At 35.1% G+C, this 20,582-nt stretch overlaps 1 protein-coding gene across 1 annotated transcript; it reads left to right on the top strand.

Annotated features, from left to right (window-relative positions):
* Positions 1-263: 263 nt before the first annotated feature.
* Positions 264-4,175, top strand: LOC113498578. Its single transcript, XM_026878636.1, has 2 exons — positions 264-2,579; positions 2,703-4,175. The coding sequence occupies exons 1-2, from the start codon at positions 1,803-1,805 to the stop codon at positions 3,156-3,158; spliced, it is 1,233 nt and encodes a 410-aa protein (XP_026734437.1). The 5' UTR covers positions 264-1,802; the 3' UTR covers positions 3,159-4,175.
* The last annotated feature ends 16,407 nt before the right edge of the window (positions 4,176-20,582 follow it).

Genomic DNA, 20,582 nt, shown 5'->3' with positions numbered 1-20,582 from the left:
ACGTCGAGTCCTACGGAAAACTGATTTCCTGAGCGTCTAGACACGTCCCCCCAATACTGAATTATGTTCAGGATGTATCTAATATTGTTTACTGATATGGAAAATACTTTCAGCTCTCAGTAATGAGTTGTAAATTTCATTTTTGATGATTCATCGAAATGGTCTGCTCATCTTTGTACTAAGTGTTTAGTTGTTTTTAGGATGCGGATTTACAATAAATTTTAAAGTCGATATAGTATTGCTAGTAGGCTTTTGAGAATTGATTTTGCAGATTTTAAGAAATTTCTATCTGTGGTTTCGCAAGATTCATCTAAGTGTACTAATCAAGTTAATCTACTGGTATACTGCATGAAAACTACCATAACAATTAACAAAAATACAAAATACATTTCCATTACCAAAATTAATTTCACAATCAATCAGAAAATGAACGCTTTACGATATGTCAGTAACATTAATTACCGCGACACAAATAGAATGGTAACTGGTGCCTAAATGTAGTTATTAGTTTGACTTGATTGTTAAATAATGAATTCAAAGTGCCCGAGGCAAGCCACCGACCGACGCGGCACGAAAATTTACCAAATAAACAATACAGTTCACCTGCCGGCATTGCCAAAGAGCGGGGGTCAAACTCGCGCATTCAATTATGTACCTATAGGTACCTACGTATGTATATACTTTCACTACGTTTTAGAACAAAGGGGCAACGGTCTCTGTTTTATTACACGGCTTTATGACAAAGGTAAAAAAGTGTATTATGTGAGTCAACCTGTCTGTGTAATTATGTCGGAGAAATTATTTAGTCTTGTATTTGTTTTAGAGTTTAATTTTCATTTTAAGCTCGGTAGTTCTGGTTTATTTTCGTCCATATTTAAGTAACTTTTGCACTTCGTTATTTTATGTTGTTGTATATGTTGTCTAACTCAATTTGAATATTCACAAAGCACTGTCATTTATATGGGAACTATTTAAAATAAAATAATAAAACATTTTAGCATACTCAACAAAACTGTTCACGGTTTATTTTATGCTCATATCAGCAAGCATATTCCAAGACTCAGTGGTCAGGATGACGACAATAGCGGACAATACGACATTGAATGCATAAAACCAGTTGTATGACGCACACACACATCAGGAGCGGTGCAGGACGGCCATTGAATGACATTACAAAAGGTATTGTGCGCCCGGACTAGTTTATCTCGCGACCATTCGTTGAGACTACGTTCTGCACTGATAACATGCGAAATGCTCGTCATTTGTACGCTACATGATTCCAACGATAAAACAGTGGCAAAAACGAATATAGCTTGATAAAATCGTCACTTATAAAAACAAGATATGGAAAAAGGAACTGCCACCCGGCGTAGATTTACATTTGTAATGTAGTAAAGATAAGATTAGATCACTGACCGACTGATCATCACAACTTGCGTTGAGTTCTATCTATAAAAGACGTTTATGACAAATCAGAGTAAATTTTTATTCATCATGATATTTTATAAAACTAATAAAGTCATTGCAGGCGGATGATTTCAATGATTTCTTGAGCATTTGCTCAATCGTCATAAAAATCCCAGTTTAATCTATATTTTGTCACCAACGTGCTAGGTCCTAGCACCGGTATAGGTAGAGGCCACCAAAACTATTTTATCTCACAGATATATCATTTCGTCATTTTAACCATTGATACTGAAATATTAGATATATATATTGGTGATAAGCCAGTCTCTCGATTCAGTGGTTTAGAAAACACATCTTTATCTCGTGCGTAATATAACAAAAGTGAATTTCAGAAAATGCCTCTGAGAAAAATATCACGTCTTGAACAAGATTTCATTGATTTAATATATAAATTGGCGGAAATCAGTAACATGGAATTAACGGAATATGTTGTGAAGTTTGGTTTTGAAGATGTCGATAGTTTTCTTACTGGATTGTTCAAAGTGGATTTAACAGGATTGAGAGATGGCCAAAAAATCAAGAGGCAAGTTCTACTAAAGTGGCATCCGGAGGCAAAAATGCGTTCCTGCTTCAGAGAATGTTACAAACGAGAGGTTGTCTTCTACAAGCAGATCATGCCGAAGTTCCTAGACATACAGAATGATTTCAAAAACATTGAAGGATTAAAAATAAAGTTTCCGAACTGCATTTACGCTAGTTCGGAATATGATAAAGAAACGGTAGCTACTCTAGTGTTAGCAGACACTGGCTTCAGACTTCGTAACCGACTTGATAAGCCAGACGTGGATCACGTAGCGCTCGTGATGAAAAATTTAGCCAAACTGCATGCGCTGTCGTTTGCTCTGGAGAAAACTAATCCCAAAGATTTTGAGGAGATAACTCTCTTGTGTCATAAAGACGTGCAGTATTCTAATCCGGGATCTGCGCCGAAGAGCATGAGGTCATATTACGATGCTTCTGTGGATTTGGTGCTAGATCCCGTGGCGAAGAACAAGTTGAGGAAAGTAGCTCCAGAAATACTGAACATACTGTATAGATGTGTTCAGGCAGACCCACACAGTGCAATATGTCATGGTGACTGCTGGAACAACAATATGCTTTTCAAATATAAGGTAACTTTTTGCACCTGGTTTTGTATAGTTACTGTATTTAAAATAATTGAAGAAACGCAAATTATTTTCCATAAATATGGAAAATAGTTTATCCGCTTTTTTTAATCAACTTCTTCATTTCAGGGCTCGAAGCCAGTGGATGTGATTTTCTTTGATTACCAGCTAACCCGGTACGCTTCTCCAGTCACTGACATATCATACTATCTGTACATGTCTACAGATGGGGATTTCCTTCAACAACATTATGATCTTATCATAGAAATTTACTATGGAACGTTAAGTGCAGTTCTTCGGCAGTGTGACTTGGATGTTAACAACGTTTATCCTCGTAATATCTTTGAAAAACATTTGAAAGATTATTCAGTGCTTGGGTTAATAGAGGCTTTAGTATCAATGATGATCATAACAGCACCGTACGAAGAGGCGATCAAAATGACGGAAATGAAATATGAACTCGAAGACCAAGAGATATATGAGAACGGTTATCAAATCCGCAACGAACACGCGGATAGAGTGAACGGAATTGTTAGTGACTTTTTTCAAAGAAATTATTCTTTAGATGCTTTAATAAGTAAGTAAATAAAGTTAAATGCAATTCCAAATATTGTGTAATTAGGTTTAGAGAATTCTCCTTTGTCCGTGAGGTGAATGCGCGTAATTTCGCCTCAAATCAGATATTCGCCGGTAGAAATAGCTAAGGTAATCCTTATTAACATGTTAATGCGCCCATTCCGCGGCGCTTAATACGTCGTTTGTAACGAATTACACTAATATCGACTTTCGCTATCCTTAGAACAGAGTTTAATCTAGTTTTACGTTTTTTTTGATGTTCTAACAAAAGAAATATTAAGAATCCCGGCCCTGGCAAGGAATTAATTCCTCGTCGCTGCAGTTAATTGTCTGTTACAAAGGTTTTTTCTTTGAATCTCGGATGGAACGAACGAGAATCTTTGTTGGAATGAAAATAATGGCTCGTAGAACAGATGGCGATATTTAACAGTCTATGCTACTGGCTGATGGTTTTATAAGCATTTTTAAGATAATTAAATTGTTGTCTTCAATGGATTTATTGTCAAAGCGCGTTCAAACATTCTTAGATTATACTAAGATACCTTCGAGATAGTTAGAATGACGACTCAAAAAAATGCTTTATCATTGAAAATAAAAGGTATGCTATTAGAGACTAAATAAAATACTTGGAATATTTTGTATCATATTTTTATTTGTGTAATGTTTCAGACAATTATTTCAGAAAGTTTATCTAATTTAGAAAATAACCTTCAGGGAACTCATTCGTCATTGTAATTTGATAAAACGTCAAATCCATTATTTGGAAAATGTTTTCTAATATTCAAACTAAGTGGAATTGTTAGACGACCTCCGACGATATTAAATCTTGGTTGCTGTGAAGGCTTTTATTTTTGGTGAAGCAAATTGTTTTTTGTAGTAAATCGTAGACGAGCTCTTTGGATAAGATATCCTATATGATTAGATATGTAGAGTCACAGGTAATAGATTCTGTCATAGAAATCTTAACAACATAGAACATTTGAGATACAGACTTCCTAAATAAAGAGGCTGGTTTTAATGTTTTTACGTAGGTATTTTATTTTTTGGAATACAGGATATGTCTACCGAATAACTATGTTATGTAATTTGGAAAGTGTAGTAAGATAATGACGAGTAGGTGCATTGTACTCATGCTGTGTAGCTTCCATAGTAAAATACCGGCACGTACCCAATAGCTTAGGTATATATCCAATTTAAACTAATGAGTAAGTAGTACAAAAATAACAAAGCGTATTTGAATTAATAGATAATGTAAACAAAAAGAGAGTTTGTGTGATCTACAAATGCTTGTCCTGAATGGGTGTCTTTGTGCATGTGACTTACATATTTGTGAAAACTCCGCAACACGAGAATCAAATTCTTTAAGAAAAAATAGTACGAATAAAGTTATCTGAAGGGTACAGATATGCCTAGTAGTAATATTATGTAATTGATAGGAAATCAATCCTCATTCTTAGTCTGCACTATCCTCTACCCATGAGCAGTAAAAAGTTCTTATGGATTCTGGCTTTAAAGAAAAAGAACAAAGAACCAAATTACGGTAAGATTTAAGGACGCGTGTAGTTTATGGCTTTACCCCAAATCCCATTAAATCACACACTTCTTATGGGAGCTTATTTCTGGTTGGGATTCGATGCATCAACTCTACTGTAGCCGCCGATAGGATAGTATATGTGTCATAAACTCGTAAATCTTCCAAACACTGTTGTTTATGGTGTAAGTATAGATAACGGTATTATGGTTTTTTCTTCCTTCAAATATATATAGATAATCCTATCTATTTACTCGACATGACGAAGGTTGAAAGATTTTTTGTCTAACAAAACGAATTACATACGTAAAAAGTAAGAAAAATCTACTATTGCCATAAGAAATTAAAGTAAGCACTAAAGAAATTAAAGTAAGCTGTAGTTAGAGACAAAGAATCCTACAATAAGTTCTAAGTTCTAAGTTCCTAAAAAAAGAAGAGAAAATTAATTCCAATAAATTTCTGAATAAACTATTGATAGTGACGTCACGGTCGGTAAACCGCATCTTCATGCCGATTGTGTTCGACATAAGGGATGCACCCGCCTCCGGATACAGCCGTACACAAACAAAGCATGCACGAATTGAAATTGGGGGCGCGAGCATTTTTATTGTTTCCATAAATGTACAAGGGAGCGAAGGGAAATATATTTCAAATATTTGTATTGCGGGGAGCGTGCAGTTATTCTGGTTGGTGATCTTATAGCTTGTGGTAGCAGGTTTCGTAATTGCGAATGGTTGTACGCGCAGTTGCGAAAACGTGCTTGAGATATTAAAAAACATACGTAGTTGCTTCCTGTTTAGATTTTAGGCCAGTTAGGATTTTTGAGTACCATATTTTGTAGAATTTGCTTTGATTGAATATAAAAGTAATTGAAATTAAGAATGTGAAAGTGATAATACCGAAAGTGTGCTATCCATTCAACACTACAATATAAAGATGTTGACAGTTTATTTATCTACTAGCTGTTGCCCGCGATTTCGTTCGCGTGGTTAGAAGATATAAGTTATGATTTATATCTGCTCTGTTTTTTCCACATTTTCCATTGTATCTTCGCTCCTAATAGTCGCAGCATGATGGTATAATATAGCCTAAAACCTTCCTCGATGAATGGTCTAATTCAATTTGAATCAGTAGTTCCTGAGTTTAGCGCGTTCAAACAAACAAACAAACAAACTCTTCATCTTTATATATTAGTATAGAGTATAGATGACATAACTTTTTGTTCACTATTCTTTAAAAAATATTAAAACATACACAGAACTTCATTTTAAACAAAGAATACAAACAAACGCAATCAAGATTAAAGCAATTAATCGGTAATGCGGCTTTGAGCATTACCATTAAGCCTCGTTACTACAGATTCTACAGCTTTTATAAATACTTAATCTGCAGTACAGTCCACACGTGTACCTTGATCCCGGAAATTTATATCCTGAAAGCAACATTAAAAACCTATAACCCGATGAACCGCTAACTCATAAGCACATAAGTGTGTCTATAAAACATAATGTATTCTTCCGCTATTTTTTCCATTAAGTCCGGCTTCTGTACCGTTATAAATGGTCCATTTGCCAGCACACCCATGTCAATATCGACGTGTAGGCAAGGCTTCACAAACCTACCACCGCACTAAGGTAAACAAGACTAGTTATGTAAACGGAACAATATTATCCCTTGGAGGGTTTCGATAATTGAAATCTGCCGGCTAAGACTGTGGGCTGGGCCTTCTAGGTTAATATTTGAGGTCTATGGAACTGTATCGTTGTTTTTATGAATCTGGCTTCGATTCCCCCGGGTAGCCGGCTGGAGCGTTTGATTAGGACCTTTGTACGAATTTCTTTTATTCGTAACGTTTAATGGGTGGCCCGGACTTAGCAAACGTGTATCCGTATATGTTGGTTTCTTGTTGCTAGGCGATCTTTTGTTTTTTTTTGGTATCAATTTATCAACACTTTTGCGATGGTATTGAAATGTGTTTTCTATTTATGTATGACCTGAATCTTCACAATGAACAATTCTGTTGTAAGGTATGTATCGCTGTTTTCGTATATTTATTCAATTAAGTCACGATCGAAACCAGTCCTTTAAAATTAAATCTTCTTTAGAAAGCGATGACAAATAACTAATCACTCTAAGTGTCAAAGTTTGAAGTCATTAATTTTTTACCCAGCTTTTAGCGATATTGTCTGGAGTTTTGATAGATTTTCTTTGAAGCCATATTTCTTTGTAAGTGGTTTTAAAATTAAGAATTCATTCGCCCCTGCTGAACTACGAGAGGCAAAGTTTTAGAAAATGAAAATTATTTAAGTTCTAGATGTAAAAATGTGCGGCTTACCGTTTGCAGAACAGTTATGTTCTGACATGGTTGTGAACTTACTTCAGTATTTAAATGCAACAAAACAACATCAATTTGAATAGAAGGGAGAACTGGCTCAGAATTCAAGAATTCAGAGATAAAACTCATGAATGTCTTAGGACAAACTAGTAAAGACTTCAAATATTACAGTTTAAAATATAAAAATAAAATTAATACCTAAAGCTATCTGTAGGTACATCACTATTTACATTTAGCATCAAACTTGTCAAAGAACAACAATAAGTAAGTTCGAATGTAATTTAACCCGTAAACTAATAGTCCGTCTTGTCTCAAGTGCAGTGACCCGCGAAATGAAGTGAGCGACTAAGCCCCTGTAAGGCGAAATGCTGTTTAATTCTAAACAGGGGACTTAGCGCCTTCACTGTTCGATAGCTTTGTATCGATAAGAAAGTAATCGATATTATCCTCGCTGTCTTATCGATAATACATTCTGTTTTGTTATTCACTAAGCTTGTCAAAAGAAATTCGGATTAAATTAATATATAATGAAGTCGTGTTTTGATAAAACTCTCATCTTCCGTGTTGTACATGGAAATAACAACTTTTTTACAAATAAGCATAAATCAATCCAAAAAAAAAAAAATTACCTGTTCATGAGATACAGCATAGCGACTGAGAGACGAACTAACAGACAGATAGCCAGATGGACATACAATGGAACCTCAGTTTAAACTGATACAAAATAAAATTGTGAGCAAGAAACCTTGGTGATTTTTTGTAAAAAACTTATGAGTAACTCTTATCTAAATAGCTACATAAAGGAACGAAAACTGCAGGATTTGCTTTTTTTCCTGAATATTTACTCCTGCCAAAACAATTGAATACCTAAAATACTATCTCTCTTTTTGTTAAATTAATTCAGGTACAATTTTATCCCGTAGAGCTAAACAATGTTACTGAAATACGTATTGGATGAAAAAAACGGACAAAGTTTAACACAAAGGTATTTTTGTACAGCATTGAATTCTGCTTCATTATTTACTCAATGTTATTTGAAGGTCTTTGTAAACAAACAAACAACAACTAAAACAATTGTTTGTAGATCGTATCTGTACGATGAACCGTCGAACAAGGAAATACCCACATAGTACAATGAACATTGGGCCCCGAAACTTTACCATTATTAGATTACTGTTAATCACAAGAGCAATGTAATACATTATTTATTTTATTTATGTAAGGCATAAAATCCATCGCGAACTTGCACAAAATATCCATACTTACGTACTAATATTATAAATGAGAAAATATACCTATGTGTTTTGTTTGGTTATCAGTCTTTGACGACAAAATGGAATGTAAAATTAACGTGATATTTAAGAGGAAATAGATGAAGAGATGGAGATTTTCATATCCTACTTTTTGACTCTACAGGCGCCAGAATTACCTAAAATGCCAGGGGAGTTACTATGAAGAATACCACAATTTTCAAGGCAAAGCTAAATATTGGAATTTGACTATTTCTGACTGACACAATATCTTTTATCTTATTTTTTGGCAATCTGCCCCAAACCCTATAAAAGTGAGCGTAAGACTAAAATTAGTATAGGTTCTGTGACACAAACGAAAAATAGAATAATTAAACTAAAACAAATTAAATAAACTGTTCCGAGTTCTCTTTTGTTCTAAATCAAGGGGAAAAAGGGAAGCTGTATAACCCCGAATTTGACGCGAGCGAAGCCGCGGGCAAAAGGTAGTATAAAATGAAATTGCAAATTTATTTGACTTGTACTGTAGAGGAATATTATTAAATACTTATTGAATTGAAAACACTCTTATTTATAAGGATTAGAACAAAATACACAAATTCAAAGTATTTCTTAACAAATTCTGAAATACCAGCAGCAATAAATTCTTGAAGAGATACATAACCTTGTCTGTTACCTAATCCGTGTGACCGTCCCCTGTCAACTAATAATACTGGAACCCACAACGGTAAATATTCATAACCAACATTTTCACATAAAAATATCACACTCGTACAAAAATAGGAACGTAATTTCCCGACGTGTTAATACTCAAAAGGAAAAACACGATCGCTTTTATAAAACAATGTGTCGCTGTGAGAGCGGGAAAAATATTGTTCAACATATGTTCACACGTACCGTGAGCAGACTAGGGTTAAGAGCTGCGATGTTTAAACTTAACCCTTTTAGTTGGAGAACAAAGGGTGGGCCGTAAACACCCCGCTTCACCCAACCGTCAACCTATTATTGCGTAAATGTTAATTTGCCTCCGAAATTGTTTTCTTTGCACCTACAAATTTAGTTACGCTGTGCAGCAGGACTTTTAGTGTAATAAATTGTGGTGCAACCTAGAGTTTTGTAATTTTGGGATTAGAGAATTTCATCTTTTTTCGAGCTTACAGCAGATGTAACTGTTGATGAATCTGTGAAAAATGAAAATGTATTTTAGTAGTAAAACTAAAAAAGTAGGTAAAAAGCAACAACTAAAACCGATTCGTCTTTGTTAAAGAAAGTTATTGACATGTTATACTGACTGTAACTTTATACGGTACTCCACGTGTTACTGTAATATACTAGTTTCATAAAAGCCGAATAAAACAAAAGCATCCACGTTCAGAAACAATGATCTCGTTTAATATCGTAATTATGAGACAAAAATTTAAAAACCCCGTAACCTAAACATACAACGCAAAAAAGGTCGCGTCAACACAAAAATCAATTTCAAGTATTACATGACGAAATTAAGAAAAAGGGCCCTCGCATACCGAGGACAACTTCAGCCCACAAGAATAACAAAATGAAATACAAGCAAACTTATCACAGTCCGCCTCCCTTGTCCTAAATTAAGAAATATACCATTTTCATTCTTCGCGGCCGAGAAAAATATAAAATGGATAAACTGTTGGGGAGGAGAGGCTAAAAGGGACATAGATGTGTAGGTAAAACCTCTCGGGCGACGGTGTCGGGGTTAAATCTAATTTTTCCCCCGCTAATGCCGCCTGCCCCGCCCCACTCAAGGTTGAGTGAGCGCGAAAATTGTAACTCCAGCGCTCAGAGGAATGCGGGCCTGTGCTCGCGAGTACACATGCACGCAACGTTGGAACTTTTGCAATTTGATACCCATCATTATTTATGTATGAACCCAAATGTGGAACTCTGAAAAGATTTTACTGTTCTTATTAACTCGCGGCATTTAACATACTTCGCCTAAATCGCCACTTTTTTAGCGTTTCGTACCCAAAGAGTAAGCAAAGAACCCTATTTCTGAGTGTCCGCTGTCTGTCTGTCCATATGTCATCAGGCTGTATCTCAGAAACCATGATAGTTAAACAGTCGAAATTTTCAGAGCTGGTGTCTTTATTGCTGTTATAGCAACAAATACTCTAAATAAATATCAGGTTAAGTATCGCCTGTTTTAGGCCATTAATTTGAGGGTGGGTACAAGGAGCCCACACATTTGTCACCCGACCGATTTCTTAAGCTTAGTTGTACAGTACTCACACTTCATTCATTCTTTTTCAGTTTTTTGTTAAAACTCCGTATAGCCTGTTCAATAACAAGAATAGTACACGTGGATGGTGTCCAAATAAGTTTGTTTAGTTATGTAACGAAACAGCCGACGTGCGCTCGTGAAAACTGTTGGTATAGTTCTCCAACACGAAAACTTTCCGTTGGGTGTATTCCATATCTGTACAGCACTAACTGCTTTTATAAATAGACTTATTTCCAGCAAGTATTTTTGCAATTTCTACTCTTTAAAGATGTTTTGATAGAAACTGTCGTGGGTAAGATTCATTATTAAATGATGCGACGATGCCCACGCGTATTTATCGAGATTGCCCGACTAGTTTGGGACCCAACCGGAGTCCTTAATCATGAGCTGAGGCAGCGGGGTTGCGAGTCGAAGATGTTACCTAAATTTTTGGAAATATGTTATTCCAAAGAGTATACACGGATGTGTATCCAAGTTAAGTTTTTAAAATTTGCTATAATACCTACTCACATTTAATTTGATTCAAAAACTCCTATATCTTGAAACCATTTGTTTTATTTTCGGCTGCAGACTGTCAAGAGCAATAAATACGTTAATAAGGGGCATGCAAAATAAGAGCTTGCTGATAACAATTTTATTTTTTGTCGAGAAGAACGGAATTTAAACGAAACATTTTTCGTTTAACGTCGCTAATAAAATATGTATGTTAAGGTTTGGCCCTGAACCGTTAAATAACTCGTTTGATACTGAAAGCTTGTCTACATGCTACAAATGCCTAACATTTGCTTACGTAAGAGTTTCATTTTGGCAAAAAAGTTCTTTGACTTGAGATGCTGTAGAGAGTTTATTTGTTGAGTGATGGCTATAATGCATTTGACATACGGGAATGGTATTTGTTTTGGTTGACTTTACTTGAGAAGAAGAAAATGGATTTTTCTATTTGTTCAGGGTTCTACGGGAATTTAAGCTCATATGCAGGTTTGTGTGTTGACGATAATTATGTATGATAACTTACTATACTATACTTGTATCACAGATAGAAAAATAAGTTAATTGGACTGAAGCGAGTCCGGGACATTGTCAGTCCATTTTCATTTGAATTTCATTTCATTTTCGTCCGAATCGACTGAAATAACACAGATTACGTCACTGTAAAGCTTCTCTATCCCGAGCCTTCACTTGAAGGTCACCCAACGAGGCGTTGGTGTTTATAAGTAATTTTATAATTCCCATTCAGCTTAAACAACTTTGATTTTGCGTAAAATTATTATATGCTATGTTAAAGAACCGTTTTCAGTCTTTTTCACGAACTTTTTTAAATATCACTTTAGAACATTGATAGAAACATCATTATCCAAAAAGGTCAATTAAAAGAAAGAAAATGAGCATATCACACATACAGAAAAGTCCAACAAAGGCGACTAATTTTACAACCTACGAAATACCAATAAATACATTTCTTCTGAAAATAACTAACTTCATTTATTTTCGTTCGCCAAACAAATTTGATTTTGTATGAATTCCGTATCAAATAAATATGTTTTCGATTCGAATGATTATAATACAGATCCTTTATGACCGTATAAGGTACGTATGTGTGTACATAAATGTATTTATTTGCGATATGATTGCTAGAAACGAGTGCGAATGCTGGCCGTAGCCGGGATGACGGTCGCTTTGTAATTAATGCACGATGTAATGGAAAGCTGCAACGAAATGAATCCTAGTGTTTACGTTTCATAAAAAAATATGTGTTTATACTGTTAAACAAACACCAGTTCTGCAAAAAAATATCGCTTTCAAATTTTTAAATGAGTCCATTTGTTTTAGCAATAATCATGAATGTATGTTACAGAATAATTGGAAATCATTCCAAAAAATATTCGCTTTTTAAAAAGAATTTTGTAAAAATTGAAATAACTATTTAAATTGAAAAGTTCTTTTCTTTTCAGCTCCGGTTTATTTTTTTGCATTTAAACGGGATTATTCCGAGTGGTGTTAATGGAATTCTACTTTTATTTTCCTTTTGATACAATGAAAACTCCGTTGTACTTTATATAAATACATTTTGGTTCTGTCCTACCCTTTCAGTAATTAATCACAACGGTAGTTAGGGAGGCACTGAGCCTCAGGCCAAGTTATATAAAAATTGAATTATATCATTATTTTCTGCTATGATGGTACTTTTTGGTTGTGCTTAATTAAAGAAAAACATAAACCATTTTTTTTAATTGGATCTATAGTGGATATGCAAGTGACTGTCGTTTAAATGAGAAGAAGTATCCTTAAATGTTTTTATACTTTTTTGCATGGGAAATGTAGTGACTTTTTCTGACTGGTAGTTCCCTGGTAACTCTTTCGGTAGACGAGGTAGCCCTTTTGGTACATTATCTTAACATAATCTAAAATTAAGATTATCTTACAAGTAAAATAAAAAAAAAACAAACAAAAAAACCTTTTTAAACATCTTTACGATATTTACCATCTGTATTTGACTAATCAGCTTTTAAATAAGTATTAGGAAAATGTACGACTGTAGACAACTTCTAAGGCTTATTTACTACTCCTGGGTGTAGAACACTGAACAGTGTTGGTGGCTGAAACGCATTAGGGCCACTCGAACTTGTCTGATGTTTTACTAAGCCGATTAGCCTCGGTGTTGACTTTAAGCGGATAACATTTAAAACGTTAGTATTTGACAAAGTGCCCAGTACTTGTTACACACTTCAATGCGGTGAGCGTGAAATTAAAATGATGAAGCTTTTTCGGGTATTTTTTTACTGCTTTTTACTTTAAGTAATATTACATAGTTGGCAAATGGAATAAAATCATTTATTATTTTTGAGAACGCCGGTCGACAAGTAGTATAACTCCTATAGAATAAGACAGTAAAACAATCATTTCTTGAGACATAAACAAGATTTAGCAACGTACGTAACGCATGCATTGAAATAGAGAAATTATTTTGTCATGAGAAAAAAAATGGTGATCTGTAATTTTTGCCTTCATTTTCAGTTTTTCTCAATTCCAGGAAGCCGAGATTCAGAATTATTACTTTTGATAAAAGTAATATCAAATTTACGCATCATGTAGGTAGTAAAGTCGAAAGCTTTCTCATGTTTAATATAGGTATAGGGTAGGTATTCGGGTATGGCTTTTCCCAAACGTTTCCAATCGAAATAACCCATCAAAGATCGGAGAGCTAATAATGTTTCTACAGATCGAGCCTCCGTGCCGCCCTTCCTTAAATAATTACGGTCAGAGCCTGACTGAAATATTTCATGTGATTATTTGATGGGATCCCGACTTTAGCACAATGAGAAAAAAAGGAGCACCAAGCAAGTCATTTAATTTTATTACAACATTTTCGTGGAAAATGTACGGCACCCGGTAATCATGGCGAAAATTACTTTTGTTGGAGCGTAGATAGGTAGGAATGTTTTCCTTGGACGCCGGTGACATGACATTTTTCAATTTACTGTGAGTGTGATTATTAGCCATAATTACATGTTTATTTTTCTTTTTACGGAACAGTAACAGCATTTGCCTTCTTCTTTTATCTGAGAAATAAAGCTTTGATTAGTTTTTGCGTTTTTTTTTTATTTTGGTAGCTATAACATAGGTTTTGCTTTCGGCGCTTTTCATATTCAAAATGCGCTATTCATGTTGGAGTGCGTGGATAAGCACCGCTCTATAATTTTCATGTCGATCAATGTGCAATTAGTGCGGCGTGTAGACAAGTGTGGTGTATGTAGCCGCAGCTTAATAGTTAGGTACCGGGGCACTGAATGCGATCATTATTTCGTATCACGTCCACAGAGAAACCACGAACTGTCCGTATTGATTTTGGGGCAACTGGTCAATTAAGCGCCTTTGTCTCGCGCGGTTGAAGTACTTGCGCAGGTGGGGCTGTTTCGATTCGAATAATTATGTTACTGTAGTGTTGCACATATCCTTTCCTATACTCAAATGTTTTATAATTTCGACTTGACGAACTTGTGAGCGAGAGACAGTAGAGTGTTTTCTCAACACTAGATAATGATTTTCCTTCATACAACAAGGTTAGCCTTTTCCCCTTTCTCTTTAACAGTATTGATAAAAACAGACAGAAGAGAAATAGCATCAAGGTATAGAGCTGTACTTCCACTCGTTCTGAGTATTGTGTACGTCCTGAGGTGGCCATTATTCAATGATCCAATCGGAATAGCGCTGCGTTCGCCTGTGTTATGGAAAACGTATTCAATCCACACATGTTGCACATCTTTATTGCCGAGTCGCGGTTCCTGGGTTGGATGTCGATGCATCGGATTTGTAACAATGGGTGTTTTTTATAATATTGTTATAGAAGATTTCTGTATTTGCCATCACGACAGCTTTGCCTTTAGTATAACCGGATAGTGTTTTGATGTGTTTCACAAGGCGTGGCGGATTCGTAGTAACAAAAGGCAACATGATACTCTTTGGTAAGGCTGGTTGTCAGATTTTGGCTCTGACTACACGTAGTGGCTATCACAGTTTTGCAAACGCTGAAAATAGCTGAAATCATGTATTTAATATGCCTTGAAAGAACTCGTTATGACTTCGATGCGGGCTCAACTTAGGATTTATCGATTAAACACGTTTTATGTTTTTTTATGTTGTTCTCGTTTTTCATAAACTGATTATGAATGGTTTGATTTTTGCCCAAAAAAAAAAATGTTTTTTTAATATAATAATTGAAAACCATACCTTAATCATCTAAAATGATGTTGCTTTCTTACAAACATACCAAAAACTAATCTTCCAAAATCAGTTGTAACACTCCCATGACACAGGCTTTCCTTAATAAATTTCCTCGGATGGGTCGGATAGGACCGGTTATGTTTGCTCCCATCGATCACAGCTGGTCCGCACAATATACTCCAGTACATAACATTACGTGCCGACAGTATCTAAATATTAGCAATATATCGACAACGGCAGAAAGCGTTCGAGAGGCATCGACGTATCTCACGTATGAAACTAAGAAAAATCACTGTATCATATTTCTTGGTAAACATTCAGCAACCCTTTTGTGTGAAGGTTTTATACACAAAATAAGAACTATTTGGTCATTATTTGTCTAATGAAACTAATCTTTAATAATGAACCCTTGTATTAAGATATCTAAAAACATATTAAGTTACTATCATATAACAAATTTATGTAAGAAAATGTCTCGTCAAAACATCGTTTGAGGTTTTAAACTAAAAGTACAGAGCAAAATGGCCACTCGCGCATAAAATAATAATGAGATATTGAAGAGCCTTCTCAGGTTCTTGAAAGCAGGAATAATTTACAAACTGATTAGGTACCGGTACTCCCAACCCTTGCCGGGATAATTACACGAGTATAGAACTTGGGGTGTAACGCAATCGAGTAACCAGCATACAAAACTTACAGGTTTATGGATTGAAAGAGGCTTAAAAGATAAATTTGAACAATGAACTCTAGCAGTCTTAAAATAAAAACAATTTTTGGTTGTTATTAAATTAAAAGGTTCGAAAAACGTTTTGTTTTTTTTTTACTAGGAATCCTTCGTCTATTAATTTTGCTTATGGTGGAAACCAAAAACGATATAATATGTGATAAAATATGTTTAGGCTAAAATTACTAATTTGTTCACTGATTTGTATAACAAGGCAAAAAACAACTGTACCACTATAAAAATAAAGCTTGATATCTTTCAAAGACATGATCTCCGGCACAAAATAATACGGTAAGCTTTGTAATTAATAGTGGAGTGGCCGCGCTGTCGCCTTTTATTAAAAACTGTTTACTCTGCAAGATGGCGGCGATAAATAATTAAATTAGCGTCGTTTGTACACACACAGGCTGAAGACAGTGATGAACTGCCTTGAGAGCAATAATGTTAGGTTCTATTTAAACTATTTTCTTTTTTTTATCTTGCAATCAATTTTTCGTAAGTCGAGCATTGCAAATGCATGTTCAGAGCCTGGGTCTCTTGCGGTGATGTTATTTGTGTAAGCCCCGCAACACAATGACTTAATTTTATTATTTTACTATGCTCTTGAAGCTTGAACAGCAGTGGAGTTTTAAGTTCATTCTGCCTGGATTCACAACGACAACGTAGTTGACTGTTACATAGAAGGATAAAACCGACTGACTATTTTCGTACCATTAACTGACTTTAAAGCTGAAGAATACAATTATTGCTGACTTCCATTTATCATAGGAAAATATATTAAATATCAATAAACTTTCGTTTCGATTATCTGAGGGTCAAATCAAACTGCTTTTTATTGTGATGTATCATTAACCTTGTCTGGGACACACAAAGGTTCAAACCATGATTTATTATTACAATAAGGTTGAGGCTAATAACATTATTTATGCCTATATTAACCCTAAATTCCGAAGTCTGTAAGTCACTTAGTGGGAAGATAAATGACTTAGTCTTACTTAGTTAAGTCAGGGGTCTAAGAGGCAGTTTACCGTAGCCAGAAAAACGGTTCTCGTTTTGCGTTTGACTTTAGGAAACAGAGAAGCATTTTAGTAGTTTCAGCCGGTAAGAAACCATCATACTCCTCATGTTGAAGGTTGGAAATAGGATGGAAATCGTTAAAGATATGACGATTTCCATCAAGACGCACCACCACACGAAAGATGAGTCTAAGAAGCAAGAATGGTGGGATATAAAAAATGTTTAAATAAGGAAAAGACGGATTGCTAAGGATACCATTCCTGTGCAAAAGAACGAGCAACTTTTCTCATAGTCATCTTGGCTCCACCATATCAAAATTTGATCAGTCATTGACAATTTTATTTTATGCCAAAAGCTTTGTGCTCCTATTTGCTTGTACAGGTTGGTGATTGTGGAAACTTTAAGCCGACATGCCTATTTCCTGACAATGTTTTCCTTCAACTTTTTTCGCAGTTATTTTAGCTTTGTACTGAGCACAGGAATACATTAGCGCGACGGGGTTGTATCCAATGATCTTTGACATTGCAGAGCAAGGGTCATACCAGTAGGCTTTCACACCTTAACCTCAACGTGTATAGGTAAAAGATAAACAGACAGCAGCTTAACTATACATGTGTTAGCAAACTCCATAACAGGTCTAAGGCAAAAACCGTTAAAAAAGGTTTTTTATACTTGTAAATGTGACGTGTACGATGATATTTAGGTTAATTACATTTCTCAATGACTTGTAAAACTCATCGTTTTAATTGTTCCACGAAACAACTGCTTGCTTAAACGCCTTGTTGACCCCGTTTAAGTGAACAAAAAGTTATATTATTGTACTTTGAACTGTTTGGAAGTTTGTAAAGAGATATGCACGTTATTTCTTATGTTAATCTGGTAAGTATTATGAGTTAACGAGTAAATGCAGGGCTGAAAATTAGGGTTAATTTTGTAATTTTGGTAATTCTCTTAAGAATACACTCCTGACACACATGTGGATCACATAGATGCTTGTCCTACGCGGGGATCTAACCCACAGTAGGTTTGACGCGGTGACCTACATACCTCTCGGCTATCAGAGCAGTCAAAAAGTGAACATAGTATTTATTTAAATTGAGCCAAATACGAACGCCATACCTAAACGTATCGATATGAAACTGTTATCGCTATAATAAAGACTATTACATCCAACTTTAGCTACGATTTTCATCAATAGTTTTCTAGCTAAGATCTATACAAAAAATGTAGCGAAAAAATTATATACTCTTAAAAAAATGTCTCTATGGTGACGTAATTGTTCCAACGCAGTCGAATTTTGTATTTTCTTTTTTCTTATCAGCCCTTAAATGTGTACTGATAAACGCGAGCCTTTCAATGACCGGGCTAAATGGTCAGTGGGGAAGTAAAACCAAAGTCTGCAACGCCTCGGAACAACCCTTAGCCGACTTTTATGACGGTGGAGAGGGTTTGCCATGCTACGTAACTTATTGGGCTGGTTCTGTTTACGTTAAGGGTGTATCGCGATATTTAGAGGTTTTTATTTTAACAAAACTAAGAAGTGAGTTATATTTTGGTGTACAATAAAAAATCATAAGGAGAAATAAAAGTTTTGCTTTATAAATAATAATAATAGTAACTTGGTTATTTTTAGTTCCTTGTAAAAAAAGTGGTTTGGTTAACTATTTGATAGCTGCTGATTTAATGTACTTTAAAATCTAGAGTAGGAACAACAACATTTTTTTAAACCCTCGTCTTCTGTTTTGGAAGAAGTCCCCAAATGTGATATGAATCAGAATTTAAAGCAATTTAAACATTTTCTCTTGATTAAATAAACCCGTCACGTACATACATACCTACACCTAAACGAATCGAATACATTTATAAAATTGTATGACATTAGACGCGACTGACGGATAATGTTCCAACTTGGTGCATTACGACTCCATTTACCAACGATCCAATTTAAATAAACCTAGCCTACATTACGTTGCTAGTTCTTGGTAATGCCAATACATGAGTACATTGTTCTAGGTTTTTATAAACATTTTTCTAGAAAGATGTGCCGAATGAAATGAATAGGTTCATAATAAGCGAGAGAATATCAACGGAATGCGAGAAATCATTTCGAGTTATTCACAGGGCGCTTCTATTTAAATTTCAGTAAATACGGCTGCATGGAAAATTTTCATTTACTTTCGGAATTTGTTTGTCGACTGCATTTCTGAGACGGGAATAAGTGGCCATTCCAGCCAGACTCACCCTCCTCCACTTTAACATATCTAACATCGAATGCAAGGGAGCTCTTAAATGATTTACTTTTATTACAGCAGATATTGTTTAAGTTGAAGTTGTTTCAGAAAAGGATGACTTTATAAACTTACCTTTGAGCTTAAGCCGACGTTGTTTAAGTGCTCTTCAAGACATGCGCTTAACCTTTCAGATCTCAGACACTTAAAATCACTTCTTAAATATTCGCGTATATTTAAAAGACTTTCAGTTCCATCATTTTAAGTCCTTAAGAGATGCAACCGTGATTTAATTAGAAATTCCAGTTTGGAACAATGTCCTTGGTCATGTCGCGACTTATTTAACCTTGTTTTGACAAGTGTTTCTTTAAATAAACAGCCTTTTGTTCAACGAAATAAAGCTTTGCGTGACCGAAATTTGTTTGCGGTACGTATTGTTTGATTGTGTTCGCATTGCTATCATCACCGCTCCTAATGGTTTTGGGGCAAGTAAATTTACATACAATTCAGGTAAAGAGAAAATCCGTGTCAAATATTCGGCGAACACAAAACTAAATGTCATTTCATAGTGAAATATGTTTCTCTATAGAATGGTGAAATTAAATTTCAATCCCTAGTAGAGTTTACCCTCCGGTTATAATTTAATGTGCGGACAAGAGAGAAATCCATAAAATCTAATGGGAAAATTCCACGACGCGATGAGGCTTTCAAGATTTATATTAGTACCTTAAGCGAGTGCGGTTCTGCCTGTTTAAGGATTATTATATTTGCCGGTATTGAAAATTATTAAATCTCAGCACCTTTATTAGTTTTAGCGGCGTTATTAATGTTGGAGTTTAATTTGAGTATTTCGTTGGGAAAAATGAAGAAGATGTGCACGTGATGAATAATATATTTTGATTTGATTTAGAACTTTTTTGTGTCTAAGTAAGCGAAATTTATTTCAAAATGACGTAAATGATATTCACTGAGTGGCTTAAGTTACTTTAAACAAGAACATTAAAAATAGACCAACAAATGACACATTGATTCCTAGCATATTCTAGAAATTTTCTCACATAAAAAAATGAGGTAGTAAGCTTTTACATAATATTTTCTACAAGTTCCGGTTCACTGCACGTTGGCGTTTGATGGGCTCATAAAATGTAACGTGACTTCGAACGGCGGCCGCGGGTGGCGCTCCCGTTCGCTTCGTCTTGTCTGCACTATATTTAACAATCGATGTACCTTCGGTTTAGGGCGCGGCGATGTTTTTGAACTCAGGTTATATGCGATCGTTTTGTTGGTGAATAATCGGTAATAACCTACTTTCTTGCAAAGGAAAATATGTTAGTTTGAGAATTATGGATTGGTTGACTTAGATGTATGTTTGTTT

This window comes from Trichoplusia ni, chromosome 11 (assembly GCF_003590095.1).
Source record: "Trichoplusia ni isolate ovarian cell line Hi5 chromosome 11, tn1, whole genome shotgun sequence".
NCBI classification, from domain to species: Eukaryota; Metazoa; Arthropoda; class Insecta; order Lepidoptera; family Noctuidae; genus Trichoplusia; species Trichoplusia ni.
This window is presented reverse-complemented; position numbering and strand designations above follow the sequence as displayed.

Coding starts and splice junctions, on each gene's coding strand:
- LOC113498578 (XM_026878636.1), top strand. CDS start 1,803: ATGCCTCTGAGAAAAATATCACGTCTTGAACAAGATTTCATTGATTTA. Junction 2,580..2,702: donor ATATGCTTTTCAAATATAAG/GTAACTTTTTGC, acceptor TCTTCATTTCAG/GGCTCGAAGCCAGTGGATGT.